The sequence below is a fragment of the Heterodontus francisci genome, chromosome 2, assembly GCF_036365525.1.
Source record: "Heterodontus francisci isolate sHetFra1 chromosome 2, sHetFra1.hap1, whole genome shotgun sequence".
Lineage (NCBI taxonomy): Eukaryota > Metazoa > Chordata > Chondrichthyes > Heterodontiformes > Heterodontidae > Heterodontus > Heterodontus francisci.
Genome location: NC_090372.1, coordinates 210,332,787 through 210,346,476, shown reverse-complemented (window position 1 = coordinate 210,346,476; position 13,690 = coordinate 210,332,787). Strand labels below are relative to the sequence as shown.

General features: G+C 43.8%; 1 protein-coding gene across 2 annotated transcripts in view; it reads right to left on the bottom strand.

The window, feature by feature from the left end:
* The window catches only part of LOC137350711 (pituitary adenylate cyclase-activating polypeptide type I receptor-like), an 83,156-nt gene that overhangs the window by 32,471 nt on the left and 36,995 nt on the right, over window positions 1-13,690 (bottom strand). For both annotated transcript variants that reach the window (XM_068015631.1, XM_068015640.1), the window contains 3 exons: window positions 9,351-9,411; window positions 4,817-4,886; window positions 3,062-3,153 (listed from right to left, as the gene is read on the bottom strand). In XM_068015631.1, coding sequence (XP_067871732.1) covers window positions 3,062-3,153; window positions 4,817-4,886; window positions 9,351-9,411 — 223 coding nt within the window. The remainder of the gene's footprint in view (window positions 1-3,061; window positions 3,154-4,816; window positions 4,887-9,350; window positions 9,412-13,690) is intronic.

Here is a 13,690-nt window from a genome sequence, read left to right as displayed (position 1 = left end):
GTCAGTTGTTTTCTTTCTGCATGTTTTTGACTGAATTCTCAAACTTCCATGGTATATGAGCTCACATTCTCTGGATTATGAGATCACACCCTTATGTGGCTAGAACCCAGAAAGGTTTGAACCAGAAGGAAGAGTGATACCAACTCAGCCAAGCTCAGTATTACACGGTTTACAACAAATATACATTCCTGTAAGACACAAAACTCAGCAGGAAAGATGAATCAACCGTGGCTAACAAAAGAAGTTAAAGATTGCATTAGATCAAAGGAAGTGGATTATAAAGTCGCCAGAAAAAGTGGTAAGCCTGAGGATTGGGAGCAATTTAGAGTCCAACAATGGAGGACCAAGGAACTGATAAAGAAAGGGAAAAGAGAATATGAAGGGAAGCTAGCCACAAACATAAAGGCGGACTGTAAAAGCTTCTTTAGCTGTGTGAAAAGGAAAAAATTAGCTAGGATGAATGTTGGTCCATTACAGGCAGAGACAGGAGAATTTGTGGTGGAGAATAGGGAAACGGTGGAGAGACTGTGTGTCTGTCTTCATGGAGGAAGACACAGAAAATCTCTCAGAAATACAAGAGAACAAAGGGACTTGTAAAAATGAGTAACTGAAAGAAATTAGTATCAATAAAGAAGTAGTACTAAAAAAATTAATTGGATTGAAAGTTGATAGATCCCCTGGACCAGATGAGCTACATCCCAGAGTATTGAAGGAGGTGGCCATACAGATAGTGGATACATTTTTTAATATTCTTTAGATCCTGGAAGGGTTCCTGCAGACTGGAAAGTAACAAATGTAACCCCACTACTTCAGAAGGGAGTGAGAGAGAAAACTGAGAACTCCAGACCTGTTAGTTTGATGTCAGTAGTAGAGAAAATGTCAGAATCTGTTATAAAGGATGAGATAACTGGGAAAATAATGATATGAAATGCAGAGTCAACATGGATTTATGGAAGGGAAATCATGTTTAACAAGCCTGCTGGAGTTCTTTAAGGAAGTTACTTGTAGCATAGATAAAGGAGAACCAGTGGATGTGGTGTATTTGGATTTCCAGAAGGCTTTTGATAAGGTCCCACACAAGAGGTTAGTAAACAAAATTAGAGCACATGAGATTGGGGGTAATATGGACTGAGAATTGGTTAACAGACAGAAAGCAGACAGTAGGAATAAATGGGTCATTCTCAGGATGGCAGGCTGTTACTAGTGGGGTACTGCAAGGATCAGTGCTTGGGCCACAGCTGTTCACAAACTATAGAAATGATTTCGATGTGGGGAACCAAATGATATATTTCCAAATTTTCTGATGACACAAAACTAGGTTGGAATGTAAGTTGTGAGGAGGAGGCAAGGAGGCCTCAAAGGGATTTGGACAGGCTAAGTGAATGGGCAAGAACATGGCAGATGAGATATAATGTGAATAAGTGTGAAGTGATCCACTTTGCTAGATAAAACAAAAAGGCAGAGTATTTCTTAGATGGTGAGAGGTTGGGAAGTGTTGATGTCCAAAGGGACCTGGGTGTCCTTGTTCATGAGTCACTAAAAGCAGGTGCAGCAAGCAATTAGGAAGGCAAATGGTATGTTGGCCTTCATCACAAGAGGATTTGAGTACAGGAGTAAAGAGGTCTTGCTGCAATTGTATAGAGCCTTGGTGAGACCGCACCAAGAGTATTCAGTACAGTTTTGGTTTCCTTATCTAAGGAAGGATATACTTGCCATAGAGGAAGTGCAACAGAGGTTCACCAGACTAATCCCTGGGATGGCGGGATTGTCTTATTAGGAGGGATTGCAGAAACTGGGCCTGTATTCTCTAGAGTTTCGAAGAATCAGAGATGATCTCATTGAAACTTTAAAAGTTCCTACAGAGCGTGACAGGGTGGATGTGGATAGGATGTTTCCCTCTGGCTGGTGAGTCTAGAACCAGGGGACACAGTCTCAGAATAAGGGGCAGGCCATTTAAGACTGAGATGAAGAGGAATTTCTTTACTCAGAGGGTGGTGAATCTGTGGAATTCCCTACTCCAGAGAGCTGTGGAAGCTCAATCACTGAGCATGTTCAAGACAGAAATTGATTATATTTCTGGATACTAACAACATCAAGGAATATAGGGATAGTGGGGGAAAATGGCGTAGTGGTAGATGATCATCCATGATCTGTTTGAATGGTGGAGCAGGCTCGATCGGCCGAATGGCCTACTCCTACTCCTATTTTCTATGTTCCTATGTTCCTAAGCTGATACACTCTTCAGATCTATCCTTTGCACCCCATATCAGTGTTCTTTCTCATAATGTAATACAGTGCTGTATTATTACTAGAGGAAGAGATGCTTTTATAAAGAACTGATACATTTACGTAGGAAACCTTTATAAAGCTCTGGGTTAGGCCCCAACTATAATATTGCGTCAAGTTCTGGTCACCACACTTTAGGAAGGATGTAAGGGTCCTTGAGAAGGTGCAGAGGAGATTCACCAGAATGGTTCCAGGGAAGGGGGATTTTAGGTACAAAGGTACGTTGGAAAAGCTGGGGTTGTTCTCCCTGGAGCAAATGAGATTGAGGGGCGATTTGATAGAGGTGTACAAGATTATGACAAGCATAGATATGTAAGTTAGACAAGGATAAACTGTCCGCATTAACTGTTGGTACAAGGACTAGGGGACACAGAGTGAAGGTTTTGGGCAAGAGATGCAGGGGGGATGTGAGGAAGAACTTTTTCTGCAGTGAGTGGTAATGGCCTGGAACTCACTGCCTATGAGGGTGGTGGAAGCGGAGATAATCAATGATTTGAAAAGGAAACTGGATGGGCACTTGAAGGAAATAGACTTGCAGGGCTCCGGGGATCAAGCAGGGACTGACTGGATTGCTCAGTGAAAAGCTGGCATGGACTCGATGGGCTGAATGGGCCAAGTGGCCTCCTTCTGTGCCGTAAATGATTCTATGACTCTAAAACTATTTACACCTTATTACAGGGAAAATCTACGAATATCATCTTCTCTGCCATGTTAGTCCAAATTAATAACTCATACCCAAGGTAGATCTGTCATCCTGTTGTAAATAGTCACTTACGAGAAATGGGCGGATGAGTTTCCTCCTACATCTGGTGATCTCAGCTTCTGCACCAGAATATGAATGATATTCAGAAATATCATGAAGTTGACCTTTGCAATAAATATAAAAACAGAACATCCTGTTCATTTGAAACCTTGTTATCAAGTATTTGCAGAGCTTAATTTGATATTAGATTGCAGACAATGGAAATCTAAATTTGATTTATAAAAGCAATTAAAGTTTACTCCAGTAATTCCACTCTAAGGTGCCTTAAAGTCCACATATACCATGTCCACTCCACTTCCCTTGTCTACTTTTTCGGTTACTTCCTTAAAAATTGCAATGAAGTTCATTAAAAATGGCCGTCCTTTTAGAAATAAATGCTGCTGACTTTTTATTACAGTCTCCGTGATGTAGATTGAGGGATAAAGACTATCCAGACACTAGGGTTAACTCCCCTTCTTTTCTTTGAAATAGTGCCATATGATCTTTCATGTGCAACTGAGAAGGCAGACAGGGCCCCAGTTTAACATCTCACTCAAAAGACAGCACCTACATCAGTGTCGCACTCCCTCAGTACTGCACTGGAGTATCAGCCTTAATTATTGTGCTCAAGTGGGACCTGAAGCTACAATCTCCTCACTCAGAGTGCAACCAATTGAGCCACAGCAGACATTGACACTCCAGTAACTTTCCTATTGCAGAAATCCCTGGCCCATGGGAGTGCTAACATTTTTCCTTTACCCGCCTTGCTCCTGGTTTCTTTTCTTTGATCTATGTCCCCTGATATTTGACAACCATACTGATTTAAAACATGAGAACAGAATGAGAAAAAAAGTACTTGGTCCATTGAGCCCATTCTCCAACCCTCAATATTTGAAATTCTCCTTAACCCACTTCATCTAAGTAACCTCTGAGTCACAAAATTGTGGGTTCAATTCCCACTCCAGAGACTTGCGTACAGAATCGATACTGTACAGAGGGCGCGCTGCACTGTTAAAAGTTGGAATTTCAGATAAGATGTAAAACCAAGCCCTCGTCTGCCCTCTCAACTGGCTGTAAGAGATCCATGGCATTATTTTGAAGAGGAGTTGGGAAATTCTCCTTGGTGTCCTGGCAATATTAATCCCTCAACCAAATCACTACAATGGATTGTCTGATTATAAAATAAGCTTCCTTTATTTATCATGTCCTACAGCAGTTTCTGCAGATAAAGCATTAACAAATTTTTCCAAAAGACCCTGCTTCCCATGTCTTTGAACAGTCAGCTGATTGGCTTTCATTAATGTAGATAGTGCCATTGCGTAGAAGCCATATTACTCCACTCACTACAAATGGATTTTCTTTACCAGGACATTCTCTTCTGCTAGGTATCCACTCATAACTCCCCCGGAAGGGAAACAACTGTTTGTGGGAGCTTGCTGTGTGCAAATTGGCTGCTGCGTTTCCTGCATTACAACAGTGACTACACTTCAAAAGTACTTCGAATACAAATTAGGAGCAGAAGTAGGCCACTCGGCCCCCTGAGCCTGCTCCACCATGGCTGATCTGATTGTAACCTCAATTCCACATTCCCAGCTCACCCCAATAACCTTTCACCTCCTTGCTCATAGGACGGGTGGAGCCTCAGATTAACATCTCATCCAAAAGATGGCACCTCCAAAGATGAAGTACTCTCTCAGTATTGCTATAGAGTGTCAGCCTAGATTTAATTAATATTCTAATTTAATTTTACTCCATTCATTTGATCAAAAAAATAATGTTTTTACTCACTAAGACTGCGAGCAATATGGCACCTCTTATAATCCACCAGATATAGACATTCTCGTTATCATCCCAACATCTAGAAGGGAATCAAGACAGTTTAAAAAATAGTAAATTACCAGGTTGTTCCACAATACATTATACTCAATGTATAAAGCTTTCTGTCATTGGCACTCCTGGGTGTCATTTCTTGCATTAATCTTACAGTTCAGTTCAATTTTATTCATTAAATTGGTGTGATGGTAGATTTGCCAACTCCAGTTGGTTGCATTCCTGGAAGTGTCATTCATTCTGCCCTGCCCCCACTTTCTCGCCATTGGTCACCCATCGCGCCCATTATCAAAGCATCCGCCTCCCCACGGCCAATCGGAAAGCGAAGAGACTCCTCTTTACTCGATTGGATAGCTTTTGAGCCTCTTCCCCCATCTCAGATATTTTTTATTATAAATAACCGAAGAGTTGAAAGAATTTTTTTTTTTTTTAAAACACACCATTTTATTTTAATGCCACTGTGACTTTTCCCCCTGGAGATTAGTCTTTAATTCCTGGAGACTCCAGGGCAATCCTGGTGAGTTGGCCACTCCTTGGTGGTCCTGTATGTCGATGGTGGGCAAGTCCTGCACAATCACTTTATGCACCTCTCAGTGACTATTGTACAGCACTGGAGCTCTGAAAGGTGGTCCTCGGTTCACTGCTTGTAGTGTTTGATGGTATGTAACATGGAAAATGTTCATAGAGGGGCGCAAAGAAGAAGAACTAGTGAGCATTCTAACTGCACACCAGGGCCAGTTCCACTAGGTTCCTCATCAAAGTTATTATATTTCACACCAGTGACTGCCGGAACACTACACCCAGGTCTTTTATGGAATCATAGAATTAGAGAAATTTACAGCACAGAATGAGGCCATTCGGCCCATCGTGGCCACACCAGCCGATAAGTAGCCATCCAGCTTAATCCCACTTTCCAGCTCTTCGTCCATAGATTTGTAGGTTATGACACTTTATGTGCATATCCCAGTACTTCTTAAATATTATAAGGGCTTCTGCCTCCACCACCCTTTCAGGCAGTGAGTTCCAGATTCCCATCACTATCTGAATGAAAAAAATTCCCCTTGAATCCCCTCTAAACCTCCTACCTCTTACCCTAAACCTATGCCCCCCTTAACAAAGGGGAATAGGACCTTCCTATCCACACTATCTAGACCTCTCATAATTTTATACACTTCAGATAGGTCTCCCCTCAGCCTCCTCTGTTCCAAAGAAAACAACCCTAGCCTATCCAGTCTTTCTCTTAATTAAAATTCTCCAGTCCAGGTTACATGCTCGTAAATCTCCTCTGTACTCTCTATAGTGCAATTGCATCTTTCCTATAGTGTAATGAGTAGAACTGCACACAGTACGCCAGCTGTAGCCTAACTAGTATTTTACACAGTTCCAGCATAATCTCCCTGCACTTACATTCTATGCTAAAAGCAAAATACTGCGGATGCTGGAAATCGGAAATAAAAACAGAAAGTGATGGAAAAACTCAGCAGGTCTAGCAGCATCGGTGGAGAGAGAAGCAGAGATAATGTTTCAGGTCAGTGGGAAAGGTCACTGACCCAAAACACTAACTCTGCTTCTCTCTCCACCGATGCTGCTAGACCTGCTGAGTTTTTCCAGCACTTTCTATTTTTATTTCTTATATTCTATGCTTTGGCTAATAAAGGTAAGTATCCCGTGTGCCGTCTTGATCACCTTATCTACCTGTCCAGCCACCTTCAGGGGTCTGTGGACATGCACTCCAAGGTCCCTCTGCTCCTCTACACTTCTCAGTATCCTACCATTTATTGTGTATTCCCGTACCTTGTTGGCCTTCCCCAAATGCATTACCTCACACTTCTCTGGATTGAACTCTATTTGCCACTGTTCCACCCACCTGACTAGTCCATTGATACCTTCCTGGAGTTTACAGGTTTCTTCTTTCTATCCTCTCCTTACCTGAAGAAGGAACCTCAGACGGTTTTCCTATACTTGAACTCCGAGACACTAAAGGTCATTTATGATGTTAATTATTTCCTGACTTAAAATCAGCTAATGCAACACAGACCAGGGATCAAACTTGGGACCTTTACAGTTTGTGCAGATCAGCCACTCATTGTTTAACTCACTGAGACACAACAATAACTTATAATGGCAAAATAAATTAACCTTTTGGTTGTAAAGTTAATTTCTTTGGGTAAACAGCAGAGCAAATCGCAAGGTCCGTCTGGAAGGATCATACTGTCCTCCCACCAGAGTGTCCAAGTATGAGTTCGATGATTACACTTCCCTAAGCCAGGGAACTGCCCTAAAACCAACTCCACATTGTCACGGCAACCAGGGATGGACAATTAAATGAAGCCTTGTCAGCATCACTTACATTTTGAGAAGAAATTAATAAATAAAACAAGCAAAATAAAGATTAATGCCAGGTACTGTAATGGACATGAAAAAAAAATTGAACCACTTTTTTACATTAGTAATTTGCTAAAACTTCAACTCCAGGTCCATTTAACTCTCAGCCAAAACTTCAGCTTGTTTTGCAATTCAATTCACCCGTCCTCTCATTGAACTGCACAAAGGTAAACCTTAAAAATAAAATAATGAATTTTTCTTCTGCAAAAAATGTAATCATTAGTTTGAATTTCTCTGAATGCTGTATGACAGGACCAAATCCGAAGGCCTAGTCGTTGCTATGGATCTGTTCCATTTTATCCTCTTTTATCTTCTTTTCCCTTCACCAAGAGAAGAGATGGGAGGAGAGATAATGATTGAGTGATTGCTGAGTCCCACAACAGGAAGTTCTCCTCCCCTGTGCTGAATCAACCCAGGTATGTGGCTGGGGCCCGATAATTAACATCATGAACCCTGGGGCAGGGAAGGGAAAAATTAACCAATCGTTAATCCAGTGAGCCCTGTTGGAAGGTGTGGATGACAGAGATTAGGCTTGGCTGTGATGCCAATTGTCCTCCCTTAGATTATTGTCCTACCGAGCCCCATTGTCAGGGCTGACCGATGGTATGGGCATTGGAGGCAACTACAATAATGCCAGCAAGGGAATCAACAACTTTGGGAGAAGAACATATTACAGCAGTGGGCCATTCAGCCCCTCAAGCCTGTTCTGCCATTCAATTAGATCACAACTGATCTGTAACTTAACTCCATTTACCTGCCTTGCTTCCATATTCCTGGCGTAACAAAAATCTATCAATCTCTGTTTTGACAATTTCTATTGAGGTGAAGGTTGAAGAGAGATGAGAAAAAAAATATGCACAAGTTAATAACTGACAATGAATCTCAGGCAAATTACCTCAACAGGGCAGCCATTTTCAAGGATGTTGCTCAGGAGACCACAGCTGTCCATTCGCACCCTTCTGTGGCCCATACGCCTTCCCTGGACTAGCAAACCAGTGGGATAGAGGAAGGCAGAGCCAGTGGATTTAAAGATGTGCCAGAGAATCCCACAGCACAAAAGGAGCCCATTTGGCCCATTATGCTTGGGGTAATGTCTCTTTGAAAGAGCTATCCAATTAGTCCCACTCCACCACTCTTTCCCCATAGCCCTACAAATATGTCCTTTTTAAGTATTTATTCGATTCTTTTTTGAAAGTTACTATCGAATCTGCTCCCACTGCCCTTTTAAGCAGTACATTCCAGATCATAACAACTCACTGCATTAAAAAACTTCTCCTCATTTCCTCCCGAGATTCTTTGCCAATAATCTCAGGTCTGGTTCTGCCAGTTACTTACACTGCTACCAGTGCAAGCAATCTCCTCATCTACTTTATCAAAAGCCCCTCATGATTTTGAACACCTCTATTAACTCTCCTCTTACCTTTCTCTGCTCTAAGGAGAACAATCCTAGCTTCTCCAGTCTCTCCCCTATCTGAAGTTCCTCATCCCTGGTCCCATTCTGGTAAGTATCCTCTTCACCTTCTCCAAGACCTTGACATCTTCCTCGAGTGTAGTGTCCAGAACTGGACACAATACTCCAACTGAGACTTAACCCGTGTTCTATGCCTCTATTTATAAAGCCAAGGCTCCCATATGCCTATTTGGCAGAGAAACGTTGACAAAATGAATTCACTTGGCGGCCTAAATTATCCCCGTGGTTCCTGAGTTCAGGCTGAGGGTCTATCATGTGCTCTGTTGGCTAGAAACTGCAGTCAATATCCCTGCCCCCTTCCACCCCTATGGTTTTGCAGTTACCCTACTGTTCGATGTGAGATAGTGAGGGGGCAAGGGGGTGGTGGTTGGGGGAGGGGCCGGTGGGGGGTGGTGGGGAGCAGGGCAGTGCTAGGCCCAGAAAATTTCACTCTGGTTTCTAAAATTTGCTTTTCATTCACTTTTTAGATTCCTGAAGGTGCAAAATGATCTCGGAAAAAGCAAAACAAAAAATGAGATGTTTAAGCCACGAGGTTCCCATTTCAACTTATTCAAAACCCATTCACTTGGACAGAGTTGGACAGAGTTAAACAGAGTTAAAATCAGGCCCTAGATTTCAGAAATGATTTAGACTTACCCTTCGTTATCAATGCACAGCTTTATAATGATCCAAATTGCTAGTACAATGGACGGTGCACCTACGGGAAATGGAAAGCAAAACTGTTTAGAAAGCTGCCAATTAAAAACTTTAAGGCAATACTTATTATCTATATATTCTATTAAAAGATCTATTGTATATGGAAACTTCACCTCTATTATTTAATTGCACAATTACTGTCAACATTTACCATTGAAAATCGACATGTACCAGTTATAATAGGAGTAAGCAGGTCATGTTGGCATTTATACAGGCAGTAGTCTTAATCCCGTTCACCTGCTTTGTTCCTTGATCACTTTAATTCCTTTTCCTTCAATCATCTCTCCTTAAATGTTGACATGTGAGGGCCTATTTTCAACTTCCCAGCCATCAGCTGTGAGCTTGAAAAGTTGAAAAATTGGTAAACAGGGGAAGGTAAGGAGGGAGGGGAGGCACCTCAGCCATCCCAAGGATCCCTGAGGCCTGTCTGATTAAATTTGCAGGCCCAGGTCTGTCATTACGCCTGTCTGATCCAGGCAGCTGGTAGCCTACCTGCACAAAGCAGGGTCCGAGGCTGGCTGTGAAATGGTTCTCTGCAGGGATAGGCACCAACATGGAGCACCACGAACACTTGACAAAATTATTGACTCAGCCACGGACATGGGGGAAATTAATCTTTAGGTAAAGTGTACAGCCAGACTAATGCCATCAACACAAAGTCTGATTTAAAACACATTTCCTTCCATAAATAATGTAGCTAAGCACACAAACATCAATGGAGAGCAGCACAACTGTACTAACCCAGCTAGCAAGCAAAACAGTATGCAATGCCAATGTGAATTAGTTTTGTTGACAGAATAAAGAGAGCCTACACCACGTGTCAAATTTTCATTGGCATGTAGCCAGCTGGAACCTAGTCCGATGCTCCGATCCTTGATGGGGAGGCGGTGGCATAGTGGTAATGTCACTGGACTAGTAATCCAGAGGCCTAGGATAATGCTCTGGGGGCATGAGCTCGAAGCCTACCATAGCAGATGGTGAAATTAGAATTCAATTAATAAATCTGGAATTAAAAGCTAGTCTAATGGTGACCATGAAACCATTATCAATTGTTGTAAAGACCCATCTGGTTCACTGATGGTCCTTCAATAATTTCCTTCCTTTAGGGAAATCTGCCATCCTTACCTGGTCTGGCCTACATGTGACTCCAGGTCCACAGCAATGTGGTTGACTCTTAAATGCCCTCTGAAATGGCCTAGCAAGCCACTCAGTTGTATCAAACTGCTACAAAGTGTAAGAAAAGCAAGGAAACCAGATGGAACATACGGCATCAAACTAGGCACTGGAAATGACAATAGCAAACCCAGCTCTGTTGGCCCTGCAAAGTCCTCCTTACTAACATCTGGGGGCTTGTGCCAAAATTGGGAGAGCTGTCCCACAGTCTAGTCAAGCAACAGCCTGACATAGTCATACTCACGGAATCATACCTTATAGACAATGTCCCAGACATCACCATCGCTGGGTATGTCCTGTCCCACTGCCAGGATAGACCCACCAGAGGTATACAGTTGGCAGCAAGTTGCCCTGGGAGTCCTCAAGATTGACTCTGGACCCCATGAAGTCTCATGGCATCAGGTCAAACATGGGCAAGGAAACCTTCTGCTGATCACCACCTACTGACCCCCCCCTCACCCCACCCTACCCCACTCTGCTGATGAATCAGTACTTCTCCATATTGAACACCGATTGTTTAGTTTAGTTTAGAGATACAGCACTGAAACAGGCCCTTCGGCCCACCGAGTCTGTGCCGACCATCAACCACCCCTTTATACTAATCCTACACTAATCCCATATTCCTACCACATCCCCACCTGTCCCTATATTTCCCTACCACCTACCTATGCTAGGGGCAATATATAATGGCCAATTAACCTATCAACCTGCAAGTCTTTGGCATGTGGGAGGAAACCGGAGCACCCGGAGGAAACCCACGCAGACACAGGGAGAACTTGCAAACTCCACACAGGCAGTACCTAGAATTGAACCCGGGTCGCTGGAGCTGTGAGGCTGCGGTGCTAACCACTGCGCCACTGTGCCGCAGATTGGAAGAAGCATTGAGAGTGGCAAGGGCACTGAAGGTACTGTGGGTGGGGGACTTCAATGTCCATCACCAAGAGTGGCTCGGTAGCAATACTACTGGCTGAATCCTAAAGGACATAGCTGCTAGACTGGGTCTGCGGCAAGTGAAGAGGGAACCAACAAGAGGGAAAAACATACTTGACCTTCTCTTCACCAACCTACCTGTCGCAGATGCATTTGTCCATGATAGTATTGGTAAGAGTGACCACTGCACAGTCCTTGTGGAGACCAAGTCCCATATTCACACCGAGGGTCCCCACCATCATGTGGTCTGGTACTACCATTGTGCTAAATGAGATAGATTTTGAACATATCTAGCAATGCAAAACTGGACATCCATGAGATGCTGTGGGCCATCAGCAGCAGCAGAATTGTACTCAACCACAGTCTGTAACCTCATGGCCCGGCATATCCCCCACTCTACCATTACCATCTAGCCGGGGAATCAACCCTGGTCAATGAAGATTGCAGGAGGGCATGCCCTGGAGCAGCAGCACCTGGTATACCTAAAAATGAGATGTCAGCCTGATGAAGCTACAACACAGGACTACTTGCATTCCAAACAGCGGAAACAGCATGCAATACACAGGGCTAAGTGATCCCGCAACCAATGGATCTGATCACAGCTCTGCAGTCCTACCACATTGAGTCGTGAATGGTGGTGAACAATTAAACAACTTAGAGGAGAAGGAGGCTCCACAAATATCCCCATCATCAGTGCAGAAGACAAGGCTGAGCATTTGCATCCATCGTCAGACAGAAGTGCCGAGTTGATGATCCATCTCGGCCTCCTCCTGAGGTCCCCAGCATCACAGATGCCAGTCTTCAGCCAATCTGATTCCTTCCACGTGATATCAAAAAAAACAGCTGAAGGCACTCGATACTGCAAAGGCTATGGAGCCTGATAACATTCCGACAATAGTACTGAAGACTTGTGCTCCAGAACTAGCCCTGCCCCGAGCCAAGCTGTTCCAGTACAGTTACAGCACTGGCATCTACCCGGCAATGCGGAAAATTGCCCAAATTAATCTTGCAGACAAAAAACAGGACTAATCCAACCTGACCAATTACTGCCCTATCAGTCTACGCTCTATCATCAGTAAAGTGATGAAGGGGTCATAGACAGTGCTATCAAGCGGCACTTGCTCAGCAATAACCTGCTCACTGCTCAATTTGGGTTCTACCAGGGCCACTCAGCTCCTGAGTTCATTACAGCCTTGGTCCAAGCATAGGCAAAAGAGCTGAACTCCAGAGGTGAGGTGAGAGTGACTGCCCTTTACATCAAGGCAACATTTGACTGAGTATGGCATCAAGGAGCCCTAACAAAACTGGAGTCAATAGGAATCAGTGGGCAAACTCTTCACTGGTTGGAGTCACACCTAGCACAAAGGAAGATGGTTGTGGTTGCTGGAAGTCAATCCCTCCATCATAAGATCAGAAGTGGGGATGATCGCTAATGATTGCAAAATGTTCAACACCATTCGCGACTCCTCAGATACTGAAGCAGTCTGTGTCGAGATGCAGCAAGACCTGGACAACATCCAGGTTTGGGCTGATAAGTGGCAAGTAACATTCGCACCACACAAGTGCCAGGCAATTACCATCTCACACAAGAGAGAATCTAACCATGTCCCCTTGACATTCAATAGCATTACCATCGCTGAATCTTCCACTATCAACATCCTAGGGGCTACCATTGACCAGAAACTGAACTGGACCAGCCACATAGATATTGTGGCTACAAGAGCAGGTCAGAGGCTGGGAATTCTGTGGCGAGTAACTCACCTCCTGACTCCCCAAAGCCTGTCCACCATCTACAAGGCACAAGTCAGGAATGTGATGGAATACTCTCCACTTGCCTGGATGGGCACAGCTCCAATGACACTTAAGAAGCTTGACACCATCCAGGACAAAGCAGCCTGCTTAATTGGCACCCCATCCACCACCTTCAACATTCACTCACTTCAACACCAATGCACAGTGGCAGTCATGTGTACCATCTACAAGATGCACTGCAGCAATGCACCAAGGCTCCTTCGACAGCACCTTCCAAACCCGCGACCTCTATCACCTAGAAGAACAAGGGCAGCAGATGCATGGGTGCACCATCACCTGCAAGTTTCCCTCCAAGCCACACACCACCCTGACTTGGAACTACATCACCGTTCCTTCACTGTCGCTGGGTCAAAATCCTGGAACTC